The following is a 25,265-nucleotide window of genomic DNA, read 5'->3' on the forward strand; positions in this document are numbered from 1 at the left end:
GAAGAAAGACTCAAGTTCTCAGCAGAGTGTGGTTAAATGACATGAAAAAAGTCTTCAAAACTGAAATTTGTCAAGGTATTACTGTAAGTCCTATGACAGTTTGTGCACATAAACTTCCACATCAGTGGGCAGAGAGGTAGTTTCAGTTTATTATCTAGGAATTACAGCACTCATTTTGGTCAGATAAAAATGTAGAACGGTGCACCCTCCTTCCCCAGCCCCTAAATGAGGGCAAAGCCACCTACTTCTAAAATACTTTTGCAAAACATTTAGATATTATCGCCTTTTAAGACCTTTTAATCATTCAAAATGATTAAAGCATGGGGAAGAAAAGTACCTCAACCTCTATACACATTATCAAGTCGTACAAAGACACTGAAACTCTTAAAGATTAGGGAAAACTGAGATAAAGAATTTTATAGCTGAGGTGAAGTGGGGAGAGTGACTAGCTTCGGTTTCTAAGATTTTAATTTTTTAGTGACAGAACTACCTGATATAATTTTTATTAGCTATAAAAATGATTGGGTTATTTTTAGTAATGGACTATGCCTAGAAACCTTTTCAGACAACTCAAAAGAGAAACAACAGAATTGCATACAAAGCAACTGAGGTATAGACTGCAGAGAGCTTATGCAGAGAGATTACCCTAAATGATCTGAGAATCAGAGGCTGAACAGGAAGCAGATATCTGGTAATTCCAAATCTTTTATTTTCCAACTATGCCATACTGCATCTTGCTAATGCCTGGAGAGTTCACCATTTTTTTAATTTGCTTTTTTAAAATTAATTTTTATCGGAGTGTAATTGCTTTACAACGTTGTGTTCGTTTCTGCTGTATAACAAAGTGAATCAGCCATATGTATACATCTATCCCCTCTTTTTTGGATTTCCTTCCCATTTAGGTCACCACAGAGCACTGAGTAGAGTTCCCTGTGCTACATAGTAGGTTCTCAGTAGTTATCTATTTTATACATGGTAGTGTGATTATGTCAGTCCCAATCTCCCAATTCATGCCCCACCCCCCGGCATTGTCTTTTCTCTCTGTCTGTGTCTCTATTTCTGCTTTGCAAATAAGTTCATCTGTATCATTTTTCTAGATTCCACACCGGAAAGTTCATCTTTTCTTCAGTTATCTTCTAACAACTGAGCAAAGAACAAGAACATTTTCTCTTCCTGTACATATATGCAGTATATCTTCTATCACACAATGTTTCCAAACCTGCTTAAAACATAGAGTGAGCATGTGAAACACAGCACATGTCAACTATGCCTTCACTCCTTCTCCCCCAACACAGCAGGTCCTGTGTGCTAGGCACTGTGAACGTCTCGGAAGATGACACCAAATGAGGACATGGCCTGATGGGGGTGACAGACCACTGAGTAAGCAATGACAAAGCTGAGCCCTACATGCCATGTCCAAGCGTGAACAGGGGGCTCGGACAGCATAGGGCAGGGCTGGGGTCTGAAGAGAACGGAGGAATCTGGAGGAACTGATGTATAAACTGATTCTGAAGGATGATGGGAGTTTGGTGGGAAGCAGTTGGTGCTGAAACTAAGAGAGTGTTCCGGGTAAGGGAATAACCTGTGTGAAGGCCTAGAAGGGAGAGAGAACTTGGCCCATTCCAGAAATGGAGAGAAGGTCAACGTAGCTGCAGTTTAGGTTGGAAAAGAGGACTCGTGGCCCAGCTGAGCCTGTGGAGGTAGCAGAGGCTGGCTCGCAAAGGTCTTTGGAATAAATTGAGAGGTTTGGGCTTAATTCTGAGAGCAATGGGAAGTTGCTGAAGGGGTTCCAAACAAGACTGTTAGGAGACAGAATGTGGTTCAGTCGCCGCTTAAATAAATGGTCAAGTCAGAAGAGCACTTCTGAAATACGGGAGTCTGAAAACAGTACAGACTCCTGGAGAGGTAGTGTTCTACAGCGTTCAATCTAAAAGAACTTTGTTTTAAAAAAATTAAATTTATGTATTTATTTTTGGCTGCGTTGGGTCTTCGTTGCTGCTTGCGGGCTTTCTCTAGTTGCGGCGCGTGGGCTTTCTCTAGTTGCGGTGCACGGGGGCTACTCTTCATTGTGGTGCGCGGGCTTCTCACTGCGGTGACTTCTCTTGTTGCGGAGCACAGGCTCTAGGTGTGTGGGCTTCAGTAGTTGTGGCGCGAGGGCTTCAGTAGTTGTGGCATGCGGGCTTCAGTAGTTGTGGTGCACGGGCTCAGTAGTTGTGGCTCATGGGCTCTAGAGCACAGACTCAGTAGCTGTTAAAACGGTTTTAAAATAAGCATTTCTTCCTTCACAACAGTGTAGGAGACCATTAACCTCATCAAATGGAAGCCCTAGTGACAACAGTCTTTATTCCAGATGAGCACAACTCAGGAATTATCCATCTCTTTAAGTTTATTACAGAAATAGTAATACATGCCAGAAAAAAAAAAAGTATAGAGGCAGAATTTGACTTGGTTGTATTCTACACAAGAGTGTAAATTGAAAAGTCTCAACCATCTATTAACATCACAGGACAATCAGAATTTCAGAATGGGAAGGGGTGTTCAAGATTCTTTGGCCCAACACCTTCGTTTTAGAGTTGAAGACAGTATACAGAGTATTTCTTTGCAAGATAATCAGAAATGAGCAATTATTTAAGATCTGAATTCTTTTTGAAAGACTTCAGCATATCATAATGGTAAGCGAAATACTACAAATAATAAATGGAATAACGAGTATTCTGATTTTCAGTGTTGTTCTTAAGCCTCCAAAGACCCTGACCTCCTAGGATTCAAAGCCTTGTGTGGCCCCCTTCCACATGGCACCAGACCACAGCTTCTGGACCCCTGTCTCTCTCTCTTTCTCTCCCTCCCTCCCTCCCTCTCCCAGATCTTTCCCTGCAGGAAGCCAGCTGCCTTGTCCTGAGCAGCTCTGTGACAAGGAACTGAAGTGTCCCTCAGTAGCCCGTGAGGCCTGCCTGTTGGCCTTGGGAGTGAACTTGGAAGCAGGTTCCTCCAGGCCCACCTGACAGCCCGACAACAACCTCAGGAGAGACCCTGGGCCAGAGCCACCTAGCTGGGCCACTCCTGGATTCCCGACCCTCAGAACTGCATGAAATAGTAAAAGTTTGTTGCTTTAAAATGCTACATTTGGGGGTAATTTGTTATGCAGTAAGAGATAACTAATAAACACTGTCCAAAATTAATATATTCTTAACAAACTTAAGAATATATTCTTAAGTAAAAAAAAATATTTTTAAAGTATATTTTTTATACTTAAAAAAATTTAAATAACAATTATTTTCTAAACAATATAATACATTATTTTTTTTTTTTTTTTTTTTTTGGTCGCGTGGCTTTCGGAATCTTAGTTCCCTGACCAGGGATCGAACCTGGGCCCCAGGCAGTGAAAGCACCGAGTCCTAACCACTGGACCACCAGGGAATTCCCTATAATACATTCTTAACTTAAAAATACTATCACGGATGTTCTTCTTTGAAAAGAGGTGATCAAACGGTTTACAGAATAGGCACTAGGATATTTAACCAGTAATTTATAGGTCACTGAGACTAATTTAACCTGAGCTCTTAACAATCACATATAGTTAAAATTGAACTTTGGTTGCTAATAGTACTTGCCCAAGGCTATGTGTTCCCATTTCAATACAATTTAATTCTTTCCTTCCTTTCTTTCTTCCTTTTTTGGAAACCTCAGTAGACACAATGATCTGAATTTAAATTAAAATCATCACTTCCTTCTTAGTCCTGAGTAACCCTAGTAGGATTCAAAGTGAGGGGAAATAACAGTCTACCAGCTGATGGTGACAACCACGATAGCTAAAATAATCACTTTTCTAATTAAATACAACCCACAAAGTTTTATCCTTGGAAGGAGAAGCTCCAGGTACGGAGGACCAGCAGTTGATATAGTCCTGGCGTTTCTTCTAAGTTTCACCTTCTGTTTATATTCTCAATCCAGTTATTCATTATTTCACCAAAAAATATTTATTGAACCCTTTCTACAAACGGGATACAAGGATGAACTGGACAGACAAGGCTCCGTCCTCACATACCTTATGTAATTATCAGGGAGGGAGAGGTAGAGCACCCAGCAGGGTACCGGTCCCAGTGTGTTGGTGGGGAGGGCCCTGGGGGATGGGAGGGATTCGGGAGGAAGCTTGGGAAAGCTTTTGTGTCACTTCAGGCAAAAAGAACCCCCCCCCCCCCACCGCCTGGAAGCGAAGGGAGTTCAAGACACACTTAGCAATTCAGATGTTCAGCTTGGCTGCAGGATAAAGAAGGAAGGAAGGAGTGGTTAGACCCCCGGAGCGGGCATCTCACCTCTAAACAGCAGCCCCGGCAAGGGCGCAGCTCCTCATGGTGGGTTCCCCTCGGACAGAGCAGGCAGGGGAAGAATTTAAAAGCAACAAATCTTGAGGCCCTGACCTTTTGCATCCTAAGAACACATTTATATTCCGGGCCCAGAAGGCTAGCTCAGCTTGGCAAGGAGTATGTACGCAGCCACACGAATTCTGAGACTAGAAATCTAATCTCTAAAAATCTGATTTCTCTAGCAATCTAGTCTGCTTTGAATCCCAGCTTGAGAACAATGGTGACGCCAGCCCCACTCACGTGGCGTAAAGATTAAATGCAGTAACACGTGTGAAGCATCCTGCAAACACCAGGCCTTCAAAAGAATTATCTTTCCCCCATTACTGTGGAGCCCCCAGCTGAAGACACCATGTCACCACCTGCCACATGAGCCACCATAACCTGACAGAGGACAAGGCTCTCTTGGCCGTCCCGTGTCCCTCCAATTAAGTTCTGGTCTCAACCCTCTTTCCCAGCGAACCCCGGGTTAGACAAACCAGAAGTATTCCCCTACAACAATCCCTGTCATATGGTAACTGTAGTATTCATTAAGAAAAAACGAATTACACCCAGACACACTGAGACTTGCCCATTACTCTATCTGTACTTTATATTTGCATATGTACTTGACCTCCATTATTCCTTTTGATGATATTGTGAGGTGAGTATTGCAATCACCGTCCCACAGACAAGAGCCCAAGGTTCAGAGAGGTTAAGTGACTTACCATGAACTAAGCTTTGGACGCGTGTAGCTCCTCATTTTCTAAAGAGTTGGGTCAACTCTGCTGAGGCTGCCTCCTTGCAAATGATGCAACAGGCTTGTATTTTATACTTTGAGTTTCTTTTAAATATTGCTAGGGGCTTCCCTGGTGGCGCGGTGGTTGAGAGTCCGCCTGCAGATGCAGGGGACACGGGTTCGTGCCCCGGTCTGGGAAGATCCCACATACCGCAGAGCGGCTGGGCCCATGAGCCATGGCCGCTGAGCCTGCGCGTCTGGAGCCTGTGCTCCGCAACGGGAGAGGCCACAGCAGTGAGAGGCCTGCGTACCGCAAAAAAGAAAAAAAAAAACATTGCTAGGACTCAGAGGAGCCTGGGCTTTTACAACCATATACCCACTGGTCAATTTCTTGTGTCCTTTCACACGTATTTTAAGTTCTCTGTGCAAAACTTAAAGGGGGTGGCAGGGTCATCTCTGAATACCATTTCTGCCCAAGAATCCTTCCGATTGCCTTAGGGAGTGATAAGGACCACTTTCAATTTGCACACCTGCCCGACTATGCTCATAAGAGTAAAAATAAAGCTTCCTATTTTCTTAATAATCAAAAGCTGTCTCCTCTGACTGTGCAAATGAGAGCACAAACAGAAGGTTTCATTACTCCTGGGGGACTTCAGCTGCTGACTTCAAATGGAATTATCCCCTCATGTGATAGGAGTAAGATCCCTTGAAGGTCACCTCCTCCAAGCCCAGTCTCTAAGGACGTCTGCTTTGCAAAGGAGCCCTCCCCACTGTGAACAGCCCAAGTTGGGTCCACAGATGATCTTGTTCCTGCTTTCCACAGTTATCTAAATAAACCTTTCCCCAAGCACCCCTTCCTTTCACTGTTTCTCTGAAGGTGGTGCACAGATGAGCTGGGTCAGAATCACCTGGGTACAGGTGATGCCTGGGTCCCCACATGGACCTGAATTGACCCAGGAGTGGGGCAGTAGCTTTCTACATTACCCAGCCGGTTCATACTTTATCAATCAAATTAAAGTCCAGGTATTTTTCATCAAAAAAAAAAAGGTCTTCAGCAGTCTCCCTCGTCCTATATGAAAAGCAACTGGTTTTGATTTAAGTAGTTGATAAAAATGCTGAGTCAGACAGTGACTTGTATTCAACCCATGACAGCCCTCCAGGTGCTGTATGTATTGGGCTTACATGCATTACTCTGCACAATTATCCAGCCAAGAACAGACCTGACCATATTGTCAGCCATTCTACATTTCCCCCTATTGTTCACTGCAAATATTTCGTGGGAATTCTGAAGTGACTGGCATCTACAGAAATCCCCAATATCCTAGGTAGTGTAACCCAAACCATTAAGCACATGGAGTTGGTCTGGTACAATTCTTTATCTATCCTGAATGAAATTCTCTATTTCATTCTAGAAATTTAAATAACCGGGTTTCACTTGTTTTAAAGTACCTGCAGATAGGAGACAATATTAAGGAAGAAGGATCAACTTTTACCATCCTAAAACTTAGGAGAAGATATTAAACATTCTGTTCAACTTGAATTAGGCAGATACGAGGTCACACTGATAACATAATCACGTGCATCTGGCAATAGAGGCGACTGACATCTTTGTTGGGAGATATGGGCACAAAAATTATTTCCTCCGGCCGGGGCATCTGGCTAAACATTTGTCAATACCCTTTCCTGTGTAATGTAGGTCTCAGGCTTCTGAAAGGCTTTTGAAAAACAGAAATCAAGGAACCTCCATCAAGCGGCAAAAATCGGGTCTGAAGGAGACGACGAGGGTGGAGTATTTTTTTTTTTTTTTAGTATTGTTTTACAAACCCCGAAATCCTCGGTCCTAGGAATAGAAACTTAGCCCTTGAACAAGATTGGTATTGCTTATTCCCACTAGGTTGGCTTTCTTCTAATTAGCTCAAGAGACAGCGACGTACTACCCGCTTTCCAAGTAGAGCTCCTGGGGTCCGGTGATATTTGCACATCACACCTGGGCCTTTCGGGTACAAATCCGGCTCCTTAAGGAGCCGTGTGAAGAAGCGAGCACAATCAATAAGGAAAAATCCTCCCAGCTATAAATCAGCCACGTGGAGCTGCGGCAACGGCCGCCGCGACTTCCTGGTTTCCTTCCCGCCCGCCCCGCGGCGGGGGCCGGGGGGCCGGCGTTAAGGCCGGAGTTACAGCCCGAAAGGACAATAAAAGTTGGGGACCCGGGCAGCTTTTAGGGCTGAGCGGTGGGGCCGAGGCTGAGGACAGACCTGGGGAGAGTGTAAGTTAGTCGCATGGTAGCAGGACCTGGGGGGGGGTCGGGTGGACAGCGGCGGGGAAGCGGCTGCGGACCGGCCGGGGGCCGCCCAGCGAGGGCGTGGGGGCGGGAGCGGCCGGGGGAGGGAGGGGAGAGCGGGGGTGGGGCGGCCCGCCAGGCGAGGGGAGTTCCGGATCGGAGGCGGGGAGGGCGGCCGCCGGGCGGCGGGGGCGGGAGGAGGAGGCGGCGAGCGCGGAGGGGGAAGGAGGGAGGGGAGAGCGGTGGCGGCGGCTGCGCCCGGCTGTGCGCCTCTCCCCGCCGGAGGAAGATGAGGCTGAAGATCGGGCTCCTCTTACGCAGTTTGCTGGTGGTGGGCAGCTTCCTGGTGCTGGTGGTCCTCTGGTCCTCCCTATCCCCGCGGCCGGACGAGCCGAGCCCGCTGAGCAGGATGAGGGTGAGTGACCCGCCCGCCCCCTCCGGCGGCGGCGACCTGCAACTTGTTTTGTTCGCGCGCCTGGCGGGAGCGGGGTCGGCGGGTCGAGTGCGGGCTCCGCAGGTGGCGCGACGGGCGGGTGGGGGCCCCGAACCCCGCGTCCGGTCCCAGCCCCCACCGCATCTCCCCGCGCCACCCCGCCCCGCGCTGCGGGGGGGGGGGCTCGGCGGCCGCCCTCCGCACCTGGAACGCGGGCTGGAGGAGAGAAGGGCCGGGCCAGGACCACCGCGGCAGCGGCCGGGGACGCGGGGCTGGTCCGGGCTGCGGCCTGTGGCGCGCGCATGCCTGACGGAGGCGAGGGGCCGCGGCCGCCGCCACCGCCAGTGCGGACCAGGCCCCTGGGTCCGGCCGCCCCCGCGCGTCCGGGGCGCCCCCCTCCTCCCGGTCTCCGGCGCCCCCGGCTGCCAGCCCGGGTGGGAACGCGCGGCCCCGCCTCCGGCTCCGCGGAGAGCGCCGCCCCCTCGGCTTCGGCGCCGAGACTGGCGATGCGCGGCCGAGGCCTCGCCCAGGACCGGCCTCCCTCCGCCTCCCGCTCCCCCCCTCCCCTCCCGGCGGCCGCTCTCGCCCGCCTGCGGACCCCCGCCCCGGAGCCCCCTCCACCGGCTGTCCCGTCGGGCCGGAGCCCGCCTCTCCTCCCCTCTCCCCTCACCCGGTTGCGGCCGGGCCGCGGGGCCGCCAAACTAACTTGTGCGGTTGCCGCCCGCGCCGAGGGCTCCTCCGGACGCGCTGTCCGCCGCCCGACTCTCCCGGTCTGTGGGGCTCCGTCGGCGCCCCGGGACGTGGGTGACCGGACCCCGGGCTGCGGCCCCGCTGACCCGGCCGCGCCCCCGGCCCAACCTGCCCGCCTTTACGGCCGCGCCCCTCCTTCCCCTGGGACGCGGGAGGCGGGAGGCGGGGGCTCGGGGGCTGGGCAGCTGTGCTGCTTCCAGCGCCTTGTGCAAACAGCGTCTGCATTGCACCCGAGGGGTCGCCTTTATTAACTTTCCTTTTGGAAAGTTAGCGTCTGGAAGTAGAGGGAGAAGGCGTCCTTTCAACACTAAGAATCGTAGGAAGAGATTTCCTTATCTGCTCCTGCCCCTGTGATGAGGGAAGGTTTACTCTTGAGATTTACTCTTAAGTTTTAGTGTGTATTTGAAGACACAACAGCACTGGAATCGCTTTATAACGTCTGGGGTGGATTCCCTTCTAAGTCATCTAAGTTAATGGTAATAAAAAGTACCCAGTTTTCCTTTTGAATGTGTTTGTGGTTTTAAGTCCCTCGGCTCTCATGGAGTGATGGTGACCTCTTTATGATTTTGCTTCAAAATGACTTACTGAGAAAGGACGACTGAATATTGCAGTTGTTTGAAAGCATTTGTGATCAAATGGCCTTTTACCGAGAGCTAATAAAGACGTAAAGATGCCATTTCCTGGGGGAAGAAATTGAGGAAAGAGTGACAGAACTAGCCATATTCAGAATGTTCTGCAGTTCAGATAACAAGTCTTCTAAAGGGGTGATGGAGCGTCAGCCCCAATGCCTATTTCCTCTGAAATATTATATTAGTGCTGGTACAAGTACTGAGCCACGAGCTCATTTACTAGCTGTAGGAGGTGGTTATAACTTGATTTTTGGTCCAACTTATTGGATAAAGTTTGTCGGTGGGTCCAGGGTAATTTCTGTCATTTGCCAAAGACTGAAGCTAGCTTTTTAAGACTTTCAGACAATTAACATTAAGAAGAATGCTTTATGTATGTGAAGAGCCAAACGCTTTTATTAAGTTTGCGGGTAAATATTAACTAAGCAAGTTAAGGTATAGCTTATAAATCATAAAAGCATAAATAAGGGACTATTGCCTCCCTTTAATAAAAGCTAACCTAAATGTTTCTGAAATACAGCAGTAGAAGGACATCTCCTTTCGGGAAAGTTCTGACTGATTATGATTACACATACTCCACTCACTGTGAAACACCTGCCTCTCCTTAACACTAATCCATGTATAGGGCTTTTTTGGATTCTGATAAATGGCCTGAGATAGTCTAGGACAATCCCATTTACCAAATACAGGTTATGCTTCTATTCTAGCAAGCTGGTCCTGGTGGGTCCACCCTGTGCAGGTTTTTGCCTCATACTTTCAGTGTTCCAGGCACAAAAGTCTGCCGTAGCCTGGTGCTTTTTTTTCCCTGGACTACTTCCTCCTTTAGATCTGCCCAGCAAAATGCGTCACCTGTGGTCAAGGCAAGAGGAACACATTTATTTTCGCTTTCCCATCTCCGGGCCTCTTGCTGTTTCTCTGATGTGAATGATGTGAAAAGTGATCTTACCGTTCAAATTGTACTCTGTTGTGTACGATTTGATTTATTCAACAAACATTTTTGAGTACCTCCCATGTCCTGGTGCTAGTTGTTAAGAAAGTACTCCTTGCTCCTAAACTCATGGATCTTGAAGGCTAGTGGGTCAAAAATCACATTAATCAAGATTTCACAAATCTGTAAATAAAAATTGTGCCACCACATGCTATGAAAAAAAAAAAACCCACAGGGGGTAAGAAAATGGAGGAACTTGGTCATATAAAACCTTACCTGAAGAAATGGCTTTTGAGTTGAAATCTGCAGATTTGAAGAAGAGTCATTGTTGATCTGGGTATGGGAGGGGGACACCCCTGAGAGGGAGAAGTATGTGCAAAGGTCCTGAGGTGGGAGGTAGCATGGTGAGCTGAGGAAATGGAAGAAGGCCAGCGTAATTACAAGATGGAGGGCGAGGGTTCAGAGAGACCATGCCAGGAATCAGGTCTTTAGAGCAGCCATTAACTCCAAGGATGGAGCTCGTCGAAGGATTTTTAAATAGGGGAGAGGTGGGCTGAGATTTGTGCTTTGAAAAGACCACTCTAGCTGAATTGGTTTAGAGCAGATAGGAATCCTGTTGGAGGTTATGATAGCCCAGGTGAAACGTGATGTTGATGGCATTGGCAGGGTGACGGTGGAAGGAGAGAAAAGTCGGTTGATTCAAGAGCTATTAAACGAAGCTGCACCAGGACTAGGTGTCTGCATGTGGGAGTGAAGGAGAAAGAAGGTGTCCAGAGGCACCCGATAGGCAGTAGAAGGATGACAGATTGTTTATTACATGGAAGGCTCTGAAGACAAAATCCATACGTTCTGATGTTATGTTTTATGGTTATAATGGGAAGGCTTATCATCTTAGGCTTTGTCCTCTGAATATTTTAAGGTCAGCATTTATTAAAACCATCTGTTTAGCACTTGCAAAGCGTAGACAGTACCTTTAATTAATAAATTATAGTATCTCCCAGACCATTTCTCCCGGGTTTCGGCGCTGAGTGTTTAACGTTGAATCATTAGTCTCTGAAAATAAAGGTCTGGAATGGAGATGTTGAAAGACCTTCAGTGGCTCTTTAACAGCAAATTCAGTACTTGTGAGAAGCTGCATGTAAACCGGCAGCTCTCTGTATGTGCGAATGTTACTTGACTCAAACTATTAATGCCACTTAGGCACAGAGCATCCGTAGTAGGACTAATTCAAGAACCATTGCTAGATGGAGAGGTTTTATGTGATAAGCTAAGACCAGTGGGAAGGAACATTGCTTAATGAGGCTGTGACTGAATTGATCACCCAGTCAGTCAGGTTCTACCTTAACAAAGCCTTTTATCTCAGCGATGATCCGTTGCAACCAGAAAAGCTCTGCCCTTGACCATGAGATTTCTGTTTCAAATGGAAGCTTGCTTATTAGGGATAGAGCTATCACTTAGAAGAAATGTAGTGTCTTAAGAGGTCGCTGTTGTTTCAGTTCCCCAAGTGAAATGCCCTGGGATTAGTTTTCATTTCATTTTGCTGTCCTCCCCCACCCTTGCAGTTAAAAACTCCCTGATTACCAAGTCTAAGAAATTTAGGCTCCATAGGCCTCCTGAAATTAATGCTGAGTTTTGCATACACGTGCGTTCTTCTGGGCGGCTGAGAATCAGAAGCTTTCAGGGTTCTTAAAGGTACCTGCAAAGCACTGAGTCCTTGGGAGGCGGAATGCCTGTTTCCTGCCCATGGAATTTCTCCCTCATCTTCCATGGTGCTGAAGCACTCATTACACCCTGGAAATGCAAACATTCCTGAGAATTGCTGTATCTGCCGATTCTGTGGAAGTGTTTCCCGTCCAGTGCTGGAAGGTCAGGCATCAATCCTGTTACTACCACCCTCCTTCCCCCACTGAGAATACCAAGACAGTCTCAAGGAAAAGTCCCTGTTCTAAAGGGATCACATCCTAGTTGAAAAAAAGGATGCAGCACCCGCATGGCCTGGGCTCCTTCTCCATCCTTACTCTGGTAGCCGGGTAAGGAAACCTCGCTATGGGAACTGTCACAGGACGTTTCCTTAGCGGGTGGTGAAGGCTTAGAATAGCCATTCGGGGAGTGCACGATTATTAGTAAAAAAAAGAATGGAAACTGTTGAGCTGCTGAATCTGGGTAACTATTTTGTGATGGGGCCGGCTGCATGGAATGGGAGATAAGGTGTGGGCTTCGATTTGTTAATAGTGAATTAGAGGCGGGGAGAAAGAAAGGTATGCATCGTGAAGGAACATCACAATTCTGAGCTTGGGCCATTTGTAAACAGAATATTTGTAACTTCTAACTTGATTTGTTAAAGAGGTTGGTCAGGAAGATTTGAACAGCTGGTGAATATTGGAACATGGTTGTGATTATTCAGCTCCAACCTCGACTGTTGCCTTTGTTCATATTTTAGATTCTAATTTTCATCCCTGAAGAATGAATGTACAATCTGACAGAAGAAGAAAAGCAGTGAAATCAAGAATTTAAAATATCTAGAGTAGAACGGACACAGCCTGAGGCTATGAAAGGAATGATTTTATGGTTAGAGTTTGTGTGGTGGAAGAGGGAAGGGTGAGAACGTAGAATATGTGTTAACAATGTGGACAGAATTCTGTGAGAATTGGGAGATGTGTTTGTACTGTAAACATGGCCGTCATTCACTCAACAGACATTTCGAATATCCGTTGAGTGTTTACTAAGCACCATCCATGGCTCTAGGCCTCGGAGAGGCTATGCAGTAGAGGAAGTAGAAAGCTTTGGCGTAAGGAAGATGCTACTCAGGTCATGACCTACTAACCACACAGAAGGTGTGGGTCCATAAGAACAGTCATTCTCTTTCCATTCAGGAGTCAGGCCTTGTTACCACACCTCCCAGCCTCCAGCCTTCCATCTGCTCTAAACAGTGAATTGAGGAAACTGGAGGTACCGGGCTGGCGCCGGGGATGCAGGGGTGTTGAGGACACAGGCTCCGTCTCCTCTCACACGCGAGGGTGTCACCGCCACCCAGAGGTTCCTCCCCAGATGCAGGAGGTGGATGCTCGGAGGCCAGAGCCCGGCATTCAGCTCCACCTGGAGCGTCGGTAGGGTTCCGACAGGGTTCCAGACGGTAGGAATATGGTGAGACCAGAGGGAAGGCCGACAAGTGGTGGAACTGGAGGTTGGAAAAGTAAGTTGAGGCCCTGTTTTGAAGGTTTTGAATGGCAGGCTGAGGAACTGGGTTGGGGTTTTACTGATTCAGCAGTAAGAGCAGCTTTTTGGAAGCTTTTGAAATGGAGTTGGGGAGTGGTGACGTTCAGCTGCTGGTTCCCTGAGTCAAGGATTCAAACACCTGTTGTCCATGAAGTACCATCTACTGCTCTAGACATTGGAGGTACTATAAAGTAGTAAAAAAAACGCTGTCATAACAGATCACATCTGTGAGTCCTTTGTGCCAGGTCAGCATTCTGCGTGTGTGGTGTTAATTGTAGCAATAACCCTCCCATGCAGTCTGATGTAATCCTCACTGAGTTACAGAGCCTTGAACCCTGCCCAAGGTCATTTACACAGTCAGTCTCAGCACAGTCCTGACTTCTGCTGTGCCCTCTGACCTCCCGCAGATTTTAACAACACAGATGAGCTCCTGTGGACACCATTGAAGGGGCCCGCAGAGACGCTGTCGAGGTCATCTCACACGGAGAGAAGCATGTGAGGCGCTGCGGGATGAGCGGAGGGGAAGGGCCCAGGACCCCGCGGGGGAGGCGGGGAAGGTGATGGCTGAGCTGAGTCCCGGATGTAGCTCTCAGGAAAGAGCCTCTCCAGCCGAGGGGACAGGCCGGGCTGCCCGGAGGGTGGAGGAGGCCGGAATGCATGAGAAGTAGAAAGAAGGCCAGCGCGGTGGTGGTGGGAGCTGGGTGCTGGTGGGAGCTGGGTGCGTCGGTGCTCTGGGCTGGGTGATGAATTATGTGGTCATCGCACCAGGCATTGTCCTAGATAAACAACACGAGTAATTACCTTTCTGCCACAGGTCTATGGGCCAGACGCACGAATAACAGTTGCAGGGGGTGAGAGGAGGGCCGTACTAGCTACTGGGTCCCCGGGTCACAGGGAAAGCAGCATCCGGCCACGGGGTGGGGTGCAGTCAGAGCGGTCCCCGGGAGGGCAGGTCGGACGGTGAGCGCGGGGACAGGGCCTGGGCACGCAGAAGCAGGAAAGATCGCGGCAGACCCTGGGGAATGGTGGCTGGAAGAGTGGGTCGGGGCCTGGAGGGATGGAAGAGAGCTTGGCGAGAGAAACGGAGTCTGAGCCCTGAAACACTGAGTACTGTGAATGGTTCCGGCTGGCTCCGAGGAGTGATCTGGGAGCAGTGCCTAGGCCAGATTTCCGTGAGGAGAGGAATGTCCCTGTAGCTCATGCTGAGCCTAAACCGGGAGGGGGACCAAGCAAATGAGTATGTGGGGAGAGAGATGATGACGACGGTAGAGTTAGCGGTGTGGCTGGTGGGAGGAGGGGCTGTGCTGGCGGAACGGGCAGGGAGGATGCTGATGCCTCAGAAGGAACAGAACCGACTGAAGCGGCAGTTCTCAACCTTGAGCAGGAATCAGAGTCGCCCAGAGAGTGTCTTAAAACCCGGGTCATCTGGCATCCTGCCCGCACTTTCTGATTCAGGAGGTCTGGGGTGGGGCAGAGAATTTGCGCTGCTAACTGTTCCCAGGTGATGCTGCTCCTGGCCCAGGGACCAGACTTGGCGAAGTGCTGGTCTAGAGCACAAGTAGAGTTGGGGGTCCGTAAGACAGAACATTTGTGCGGTTTGGGCATAAAGTGCTTACAGGCCACAGGTCAGTGGTGTGGAGGTGTCTGCTGGGTAGATGGAGCCCAGAACAGACATCAGAGCTGGATGCAAAGTGTGAGCTCCTGGGTAGGAGCCCAGCTCCAGTCTGGGGCCTGGGTACTGGAGTGGTAGCTTAGGGCGTGGACGGAGGAGAAAAACGTGGGCATGAAAGAGGAACGGGGGAAATGCCGGGAGCAGGAAAGATGAAAGAGGGCTCAGGCAGAAGTCAGATGACTTGGAGAGTCTTGCCCAACCACCAGCAATTCCAAGTGCCGCAGCATTTGACCAAGAACTGACGAGAACGAAGGATGTAGCGAGCAGCCGTGGAAGCAGGAACACCTGCTGCTGCGCCACCCCCTGGCACCTGGGGTAGAGGAGGGCCTGCAGCGCATCTCGGTAAATGTGATGCCCAGGAACATTGGCTCAGGTAAAAAAAGAAGTTCAAGTGGTGAACACTCATCTTCCCTAGGGGAAAACTACAAATCGAGAAAGGGTTTTACTAGAGAGCCGTGGGTACCGAAGAGGACTTCCCCCACATTTGGGGTTATCTCTGTTCTGCCTTAATTAGGCCTCTCACCCCCACCTCGTGTGTGTATAGAGACACAGGTGTCCATATGTTTTAAGCTGAACCACAGTCACATAATTTTGATAACGTAGACTATATATACACATTGTATTAAAATATGATAATACATATTAGGCATTTGGGGCATTCTTTTAGTCTGAAATCCAGGTAACTTGGAAAGCTGTGATTAGAACAACATTTTAATATTTGAAGTTGGGAAAGGAATTTTATCCTGAGAATATTAGGCAATTTTTAGTTTGTAATAATACATTAATTTGGCTGATGTGTAACTAAAGGAAGAAACAATAGCAAAACTGTAGGCTCAGCATTTCAGTGATGTTAGTTTTTTGAAATGAGGTCTACGGTTTAATTCTGGTTCAGTGCTATGATCCCAAAAGCAACCCTGAGACAAGTTGAACTGCACTTACCCAGGGCTTCGGTCTTTTTTGGAGAGGGGAGAAGTAACTTGCGGTTGCTTCATTTGGTAAAAATCCTGAATATTTTCAAAATGAGAAATGTTCTCATTTTTGCTCCATTATAAATTCCCTTCTGGGCTCCCCGGCCTTTGTAGTGTTTTAAAGTGTGGCTCCCGAGAAGCATTTAAACATGCCAGTAGGGATGCCTGATCCAGCTCACTGAGTGTAAGAACGGCTACAGTGAAACTTGAGGAAAACCTTAACTTTGCATTATCTAATTAGGTTTGTAGAACTGCTGTAGAACAGCCTGGTTTCCGAAGTTTAGAAGGTACAGTTAGCTGCAGTATTATATCAATACCAACGAGCCTGCTAAGAGGCTTCCATGCCAAGCAATTGGAATATGTTATTACCAAGGATGTTTTAAACTGGATGAATTAAAATTAAATCACATACTATTGGGAGCAGTTCTGTATGAGAACAGAATAGCAGAGATGACCTCATCTCTTTTTTTTTCCCATCCTTAATCTTTTATTGAGTCCCTGAGTTTAAGAATACATTTGGGCCTCAGGAGGATGCTGCTCTCCTCAGTACATGTTCAGTGATTATCCGGCTTAATTTTAGCATCTGTAGCTCTTATCTTTATAAACTATTTTATAAGGTGCTTTGAGATTGAGGTATTCACTGGTAATGTGTACACCTTATAAAAAGAGTTGGTATTTAAAGAGTAAGTATGTCTTAAAGAAACATTAAGTGAGACATTGCCAAAACTTTTTTGTCACTCTTATGAGAGGGTGGGCGTGCCAGCATTTTTATTTATGAGATTGTCTGTAATTATCCTTTGACTCTTGATTTTCCCTCTTGATAAAAATACCAGAAGAAGGAGAAAACCCTGTGAGAAGATGCTTTGATGAGTGTGAGCGAGGCTTGCAGGTAGCTTCACAAGCGTGTGAATGTCTGACTCTTCCAGCTGGAACCCTTCATTGCGAACCAGCCCAGCTACTGACTCCAGCTACTGAAGTGAAACAGTAGACTCAGGTTCGTAGTGCAGGATAAGAGACACTTCTGAACAGTTTTACAGAATTTTAAGAACTACACTTGTTGAGAAGTGATATCGTAACATGAACGCAATATCTTTATGCTTCTGTGAGAACTTTTTTGCTAAATTCTTTAGAAAGGCTAAACAGAAAAAAAAAATAGAATAAGTCACAAGAGTATGTTAACAAAGTCCCTGGTCATGCTATTTGAATGTGCTCTAGAGGTTCTTTACTTGTCAGCATTTACTATAGTACTTCAAATAATTTTATTCTGCTGAATTTAAAGTAAATATTTCATATACATATTATTAACGTCTCTTATTGGAAAAATAGTTCCCTCATAACCCCAGCAGAAACCAAAGTGATCCATATACTTAAGTGAGTCATGTGAGCCTCATTTTGCCAGAATATATCAAAGATACCTGGATAAAGATGTCCAGATACAGAAAATCAGAAGGGAGATTCTGCTGCGACTTAGATTTATAAATGGTTCATTAGGCACTTGTATAAACGTTTCAAACATGACTTAGGAAAGTGGGGTTAAGTCAATTAAGATATTTTTGTTTGCTTGATTGTTTAATGCTGCTAAGAAAAATATGTTTGTGATGGGAAATACTTGCCTAGAAAAATTTACCCTGCAATATATTATACTGGACTGGAGTTGTTGGTCAGTAATGGCCCGTGTACCTGAGAAATCAAAGGTTGACTTTATACAGCCGTTTGAAAACTTGTCTTAGACATTTTCTACAATTCTTAGGTGCAGGTTTTAATTCTGCTTACTTGGGGTGATTTAAATCCAACCCATTTCTCCCAATATTTCATCATGCAATTTAATATTTTACCATGCAGTTCTTATTAGACAATTTGATCATCACACTTCTTAATATTTAATCTGACAGAATTAGCCTTTTAGTCTCTAGTACAGCAAGGTGTCCCATGTAAGTCTTAGTATTTGTTACCTTGACAATGTGTGGGATTTTACATCCTTTCTTTTAAAAGAAAGTGTTTTAAACCCCCTATTCAAAAATCTGCTAACTCTTGCCAGGGTGTTTAAAATGAATTAAAAAATCCATTAGAGTTTTTGGCAAATAAGCTCTCAATTATACAGAACAAATGAGTACAAAGTGCTTTTCAGAGTAATGGAATGGAAATGACTGAAATCTCATTAAGTTACACATGCAGATTTTTCTACTCTGGTAGAGGGTTTAGTTTTTTAAGCTAAAAGATCACTGTCAAGATTGGAAGTTTTGATCACTTAAAATATATAATTACATTTTAGCATTTAAGCAAAGGATTGATAGAATGGGGAAATATAGGCATGCAGTTTCATTAACTTGCTCTGCGTGATGGACTCGGGGAAATTCGAAGTCCAGTATTTATAAAAGAATCCTGTGGGGGACTTCCCTGGTGGCGCAGTGGTTAAGAATCTGCCTGCTAATGCAGGGGACACAGGTTCGAGCCCTGGTCCGGGAAGATCCCACATGCTGCGGAGCAACTAAGCCCGTGTGCCACAACTACTGAGCCTGCGCTCTAGAGCCTGTGAGCCACAACAACTACTGAAACCCACGTGCCGCAACTATTGAGCCCGCGTGCTGCAACTACTGAAGCCTACACACCTAGAGCCCGCAATGAGAGAAGCCACCGCAATGAAAAGCCCACGCACCGCAACGAAGAGTAGCCCCCACTCGCCGCAACTAGAGAAAGCCTGCACACAGCAACGAAGACCCAGTGCATCCGAACAAAATAAAAGTTAAATTAAAAAAAAAAAAAGTTTGCAGGAGAGTGTTTCCATTGTGGTGGCCAATTAAAATAAATTTGCTTACAGTCCAGGGAGATCTTAGTGGGTAGTCAAGAGAAAAATACTTTTAGCAAATAGTTTTCTAAAATTCTCTATTCTAAAAATGTGCTAAAAGAGGATGATTTCCAAGTACCTTGGTATTTTAAAGGAATACATTTTCTGTGTGAAATTGAGATAACTCTTACTCTTCTTTTTGTAATTAGCATTTAGACTCCAAACCATGGTACATATAACTTCTATTTTAAAATAAATGTAGAGCACACGTAAGCACAGTTGTTAACCTCAAAAACTTTGAAGAGCGACATCAAACCTGCAAAGATGATAGAGCCCCAAATGCCAGGCTTTCCCCAGGTTCTGCTTGCTTCCCAGCTTGAGTAAAGAGGCACTGGCGTGGCCTGAAGTATGTGTCAGAGGACGTGTGTTCTACATGGGTATTCTCAGATTCTCTCTCCAGCGTCCCCTTTGAAATCTGAGGAAGGCTTTAATGAACGTGGTTTCATTTTCCTTTCCATGAGTTACTGCTGCAGGAAGAGTGCCAGCCTGTACCTGTGACTGAATGGAAGAAAATTGCAGCCAGAGTCTAATAAATAGTTTCACAGTGTACAGTCCTGTTTCCTAAGAGGCAGTTGTCATCCTTGATCTCTGCTCAGTTAACTGGTAACACTAAGAGAAAAATAGACGCTAAAATCTTTGTTGTGTGTTGGCAAAAATCACTTCCTGAAGATAAAGTGAGTGGCTTGTAACCTGTGTTCTGATTTGCATCTCCTTTAACTTAAATAACAGGTACTTGTGTTTGAAAGCAAACATCTCTGTGTAGTGATTTATGGCTTAGAAGGATAGATACAATGCAGAAAGAGTAACCCAAAGGAAATTGTCGTGACAGTTAAGGAAGAGATGAGTTTTACTATTACAGAAAAGCAAACTTAAGGTAACAGCAAAGGTAATATATTTGTATTTGTTCAGCATTTTTGTTTCCTAGTGAAGTGCCATACCTTTTCTACAGTTTTTTCAGTTCTTCATGAAAACTGAAATCTGTTCAACTACTTTTTCCTCCCTTGGGACAGGGGATTTCCTTCTCTGGCTATGAGACATTTACGGAGTGGTTGGTCCGTGTCTTTGGGTCCCAGTGGGTGCCAAATGTGAGAAGAATTCCTTCAGGGTTAAAAATGTCAGTCATATATTTTATTGACCACCGAGTAGCTAGAAAAATCCAGCCTGCCATTTGGGCACCCAGCATGTTGCCTCTGAATGGTGAGGCCAGCAGCTTACTCAGAATTTTTTTTAACACACAGAGGTTGCATTTTCTGAAAATACCCAATTCTTTTAAATTAAAGATAACTGAACCTTCACGGTCATCTGTTCTACCCACAACTCTTGTGATGAGTCAGTGCTAATGATAAAATAAAATTTCATTTTTAAAATTACAGACAATGAAATGAACCTTTTCTCTCTTTTTTTTTAACCTTTTTGCTCTTTCTGTTACTGCTGTGCATCCTCTCCCCACAACTCTTACATGCCTCACTTTTTTTAACAAGATGCTCTAAGAAGCTGTTTCATCTTGTGAACTATTGACTTGGAATGGAAGTGACATTAGAGATTTGCTTTTCTTGTAGGAGATTCCTTTCTGCCAAAGGACTGCAGATTTTCCTTGGTTGGCATGGGCTTAAAATTTTAAATTGCCTCATATATGCAGTGACGAAATTCGAATCAAATTTAAATTACTAAGTGGAGCATGCAACGTTACTTGATAACATTTTTGAAAAAAAATTTTTAAACCACGCTATTGGTACTTAGACATGTTAATACCCTGCAAGTGGAAGTTTCAGTCGACTTCTCTCCATTCCCACCATCTCTCATCAGGTGACAGAGTATCCACTTGTCAGAGTCTTTAGGTGGTAAAAAAAAAAAAAAAAAAAAAAAAATCAGAAAATGTGCAGTGCCATATTAAGTCGGGTCCCTGATTTATTTCTCGTGCCTTCCATTTAGATGTATATTTGATTCACTTGCTTCCTAAATCCATGGGCCAGTGCTGCTACTCATAGCTGTTTTTATTTAGGATATCACAGGTGTACATTTAAAAACATATTTGTAGGGCTTCCCTGGTGGCGCAGTGGTTGAGAGTCCGCCTGCCGATGCAGGGGACGCGGGTTCGTGCCCTGGTCCGGGAGGATCCCACGTGCCGCGGAGCGGCTGGGCCCGTGAGCCATGGCCGCTGAGCCTGCGTTGACTGGTTTGTGGTGAAGCAGAAAGCCAGAGAAATCTGCATTCCGATCTGCTCACCACCACTCGGAATCCCTTTTGCCCACCCAGAGAATGTCCAGTGTGTTCAGGGAGTGGATGGCGGGTCCATTGGGGGCCCCTGGGGTGTTGAAAGGACCCATCTCCTAGATGCCAGACTTACTGCTGCAGTGAAGGTTAGTGAGTCTCAGAAAGAAAGGTGGGAAAACTCAGTTTGGGGAGGGAAAGCTAGCGTCATTTGGGATTTATACGACTACAGTTACTTCTCTGAGAGACTTCGCTGAGGTTCTAAGGATACTGGGCCTACATCTGTATGATTTATAAGGCTGCGTAAATGCTTCCTGTCCCGGACGTTGTAAGGAATTAAAATGTATTGGATATTTGGCCCAAGCGGAAGAGACCTGAAGCCCAGGAATACTCGGCTTAGAATTTCGCCCTGTAGGCCAGTCACCAGGAGGTGGTGGAGGTCACGTCTGTGCTGCGGGGAAGTTTATTTCCTGGTGCAGCCTCAGAGCCTACCTGACTCCTGATCGTAACGTTTCTGTCATGTAAACTGTGTGCCAGGCAAGTAAGGACAAGCCCTGTTTAGGGTCCAGACATTCGGCAGCCTCGTGGTTCTGAAATAAAATGATACTTCACTGGTGGTTTCTTCTGACTCTCTCACTGAGATTATGAAAAACCCAAATCAGTGCAGAATTAACGAGAAAAGATTCCTAGGGAAGGCGCACTGAAGTGGATTACAGCATTCCTTCCAGGGCTTGGGGCAGGGCAGAGAGTGTGAACCAGGAGAGGTGGGAAGACGCGCCATGGAAAGGGGAGGCGTTCTGTTGCGGCTCAGGGTCCTGGGGGGAGGGGAAGGATGGGGCCCTCACCCTGCGTCCGTGTTGATAACTATGGCTGTTAATCTCCGCAAATACTGAGTATCCTGGGGGAATTCTGCTGATTAATTTACCTCCTGGCTCGTAGAGCAGGAAGCTCCGCCAGACAAGCTGGAGATTAAAAGCGAAAGCTGCCATCAAGCCGTCAATCACACGGTAAAAGTGGCCCGTGGACCCTGGGTTGAAGGTGGTCTTGGCCTGGGGACGGCTTCTCCCAGGCTCCTTACCCTCGTCCGGGAAGTAGACCCAGGATCTGCCCCAGCGCTGCCCTTGGGCTTCCTTCAGGCCTCCCGTGTCGGAGCCCCCGGGGCCGGGTTAACCTGCAGTGTCGCACATCTTGTTTTCTCTTCCTTCCGTCCCTTCCTCCTCCTCGGAAGAGCATAATAATTCCTGTGTCGTTGCGAGAGTGCTTAAAAGAATGATAACACTAACATTATGCATATTTGTTATGAATTCCTTATTTTGAATTATCAGTGAAAAGGGGATGAGTATCCTAGACTTTAGACTTCCACCTTAAAAGTTATGCCCTTTGGTGAACTCATATTCTAAAATGGGGAGAGAGGAAAATGCTCTCATTTATTTACTTCTGAGTCACACTTTTCTCCTGAAGTAAATGTATGTTCACATGCCCACATTTTCACCGTAAGCAGCTTCGCTGTAGGCTTCTTTGCCACATAACAAGTGGCCGTCAGGCAGTTTTACCGTGAATGATAAAATAACTGGTTGGCAGTTTTTGGCTTGATGGTTTGATTTCAACTGGTTGAAATGTGGTAGCAGTTCTTCCCGTTAGGACCACGTTGGTGGCCTTAAGCCGACGATTTGCCCTGAGAGATGGTTTCTTAGTTTGATGCACACCACGGTTGACATGAGATACAACCAGTTATTTGAGCAGTATTGCCATGGTCTACACACATTTTTAATATACTCAAATATTTTGTATTTCACAATAAAGTCTTTTTAATTTAGTTATTCATTTGTCACGTTTCACTGTCTTTTTTCATGCCCCTCTTGGGTTTTTTTGCTATTTTTGTTTTTTGTTATTTTATGTTCTACTGCAAAATGGCCAATTAGTTATGAGACAAAAATGTTTGCGGCAAAAGTACCTAGAACCATACGTTTACTGTAGAAAATATAAAAATGTGAAAGAAAATAGGAAACTAAAAATCCCCTGTAATCCATCTTACTCAAAGCTAATTATTATGATCTGTCTGGTGTATTCCTTGCTCAAATTTAAGCATTTATAGACAAAGACCTTATATGTACTACTTTGTGGATTGCCTTTTTTATTTTACTGTAGAAATATTTTAATTTGTATATTGTTTCTAGGATATATACTGTTTTGTAAGGTAATCTTTTAGCACTTGGTCATTTTAGTGTGGAGGTGATTTAAGGAAAGAGGACATGAGGGAAATATGCTGGAAATTGCAGACCCTACACTGTCGTGTGCATCACATTTGCAAAGTTGTTTTTCCACCTGCCCCTTCCAAAAAAAAAAAAAAGTCATCGATATGATTCTGAGTTGTGTTGGATGGTTTATAAAAGTTGCTGTTTAAACTCATTTTGGGTGCGTCCTGGCTAAGCCAGCGGTTAAATGGAGCTGGACGAGCAGCTGGTCTGTGCAGGACGCTCATCCCACTGTCTCTCACACTCTTCCCCAGCACCGTCCACACTAGTTTTGAGTTATGGCTGCTAAACACTCTGAGCTTTCAAACCTCTACTTAGTGAATGAGTAGTAAGAAATCTGTCACTGCCCTGGGGTTAATTATGAGGCTTAGTAAAGACGTTCTTAGCTTTACTAACCCTGATCCTATTGTCTCTGAGCTGTGAAGACTAATTTTTCTTTTTACTGATTCAGCTCTGCCACTTCTGGATTTTTCTCAAATACTCTTCTCTATATTAGGAACATTTAAAAATGAGAATTATGCCCTTTTAATCCTTGCATAGTTGGACTACGCCTTTCACTGTACAGTGATAAGGCTTTTCTTTCCTATGACCTTGAATCTTATTTTAAGCACACACATACATTTTGTTTATTTATTTGTGTGTGTGTGTGTGTACATATATATAAAATAATAGGTCAGCACTGTCTCTCCTCACCCAGAATTCTAGTCTGAAAATGGATTGGTGAGCATCAAATACTAATCAGGAACTTTTATTGAATTCTTACTATGCCCCCCTCTAGGCTTGTCCACATTCTCAATTTAATCTTCTTACATTTTACGGATGAGGAAAGTTGTGGCTTAGAGAAATTAAACGCCTTGCCCGAGGTCACTGGCCTCGTAAGTAGTGGAACCAGAGTTCAAACCCAGCCCGCCCTCTCCGCTGGGATCCAGTACCACCCAGTGGCACTTCCTGAACTGTGTACTGTGAACCAAGATGTACTAGCAGGAGTTACTTCCAAGATTTCTTGGGCCAATAAGGCTGAGAACTGTTTCATGTTATATCAGCCCCTTAGAGGCTCACAGTGTACATTGGATTGTTAAAAGCTCTGAAGACTCCCATAGGAAGTAAACTTAGAGATTTCATCTCGTCTTTCACAAAGGGACCTGGTCACTGACTCAGTCTCTAGAGAATGCTGGCATCCGGAGAGTACAGGCTGCTGGAGCTGGATCAAAGTGACAGAGCTCCCGGGGGACCAGAGGGCCAGTGCCCTTCCTCCAGGGAGGACCCCTCCTCCAGGGAGCACTCGGCACCCGGGCTTGCCCCTGTGTTGCTTTCCAGCGGGACACGACTCCCTGATCTTGCTGCATTATTCATCCAACATGACTTCAGTTCTGTTGTAAATTCTCATACACAGCACGTATTTCACAATTACAGAAAAATCCTACCGATCAGTTCAAAGAGGTTTCTTAGAACAGCCATGCTTGGCCGTCACCAACGTCTTGCCCCATTGCCTGAGCAGCCCAATGAGTCTAAGTATTTATATTTAAGAATTTCTTTTATCCTGGGAATCCCAGCATAAGTGGTTCTTTGACTTGGGTTGTGAGACAAATGGTTTTAAGTATAACCCATATTAGATTGCTATTCATGTGGAATTAGATGTCCAGTGTATAAATTATGTTTCAGCTACTGGAAACTCACTTTCATATCATGAAAATATCAAACCACATCCCCTAAACCAAATAAACTGCTTTTACAGACATTTTACAGGCACAGGAAATCAAAGATGCATCATATTTGTTTTGTGGATAAATTTTTCTGCACAGGCAAGGTTGAGTGAAGCTTCTAATTTTAAAATATGAGTCTAATAAGGTTCACACTGAAAGTACTACCTTTTCTTTTGGAAACTGCCTGCAGTAATCATGGATAGTCTTCCTTTGCTCCAGGGAACTTCTGTGTACAAAATTACCATCATCTGTCTTGAGCGTTTTCACTGTGTATTCAGTGTGCGTAATGCCTCTGGAT

The 25,265-nt window shown here is 45.8% G+C and overlaps 1 protein-coding gene across 8 annotated transcripts in view; it reads left to right on the forward strand.

The window, feature by feature from the left end:
• The first annotated feature begins 7,576 nt into the window (after positions 1 to 7,576).
• Positions 7,577 to 25,265, forward strand: part of GALNT7 (polypeptide N-acetylgalactosaminyltransferase 7) — a 115,899-nt gene continuing 98,210 nt past the window's right edge. For 5 of the 8 annotated variants that reach the window (XR_016393462.1, XR_016393463.1, XR_016393464.1 and 2 more), the window contains exon 1: positions 7,577 to 7,775. Coding sequence is in view for 4 of the 8 variants with exons in the window: in XM_022594881.3 (XP_022450589.1) it covers positions 7,650 to 7,775 (126 nt within the window). In the remaining 4 variants the exon portion in view is untranslated. Of the gene's footprint in view, positions 7,776 to 8,449; positions 13,809 to 15,191; positions 16,948 to 25,265 lie in introns of those variants that run through there. The other 3 variants (XM_022594880.3, XM_089912710.1, XM_022594882.3) reach the window with 2 other exon arrangements.

The sequence above is a fragment of the Delphinapterus leucas genome, chromosome 6, assembly GCF_059928025.1.
Source record: "Delphinapterus leucas isolate spDelLeu-1000000601 "Yukka" chromosome 6, BTC_Dleu_Yukka2, whole genome shotgun sequence".
In the NCBI taxonomy this organism is placed as follows: Eukaryota; Metazoa; Chordata; class Mammalia; order Artiodactyla; family Monodontidae; genus Delphinapterus; species Delphinapterus leucas.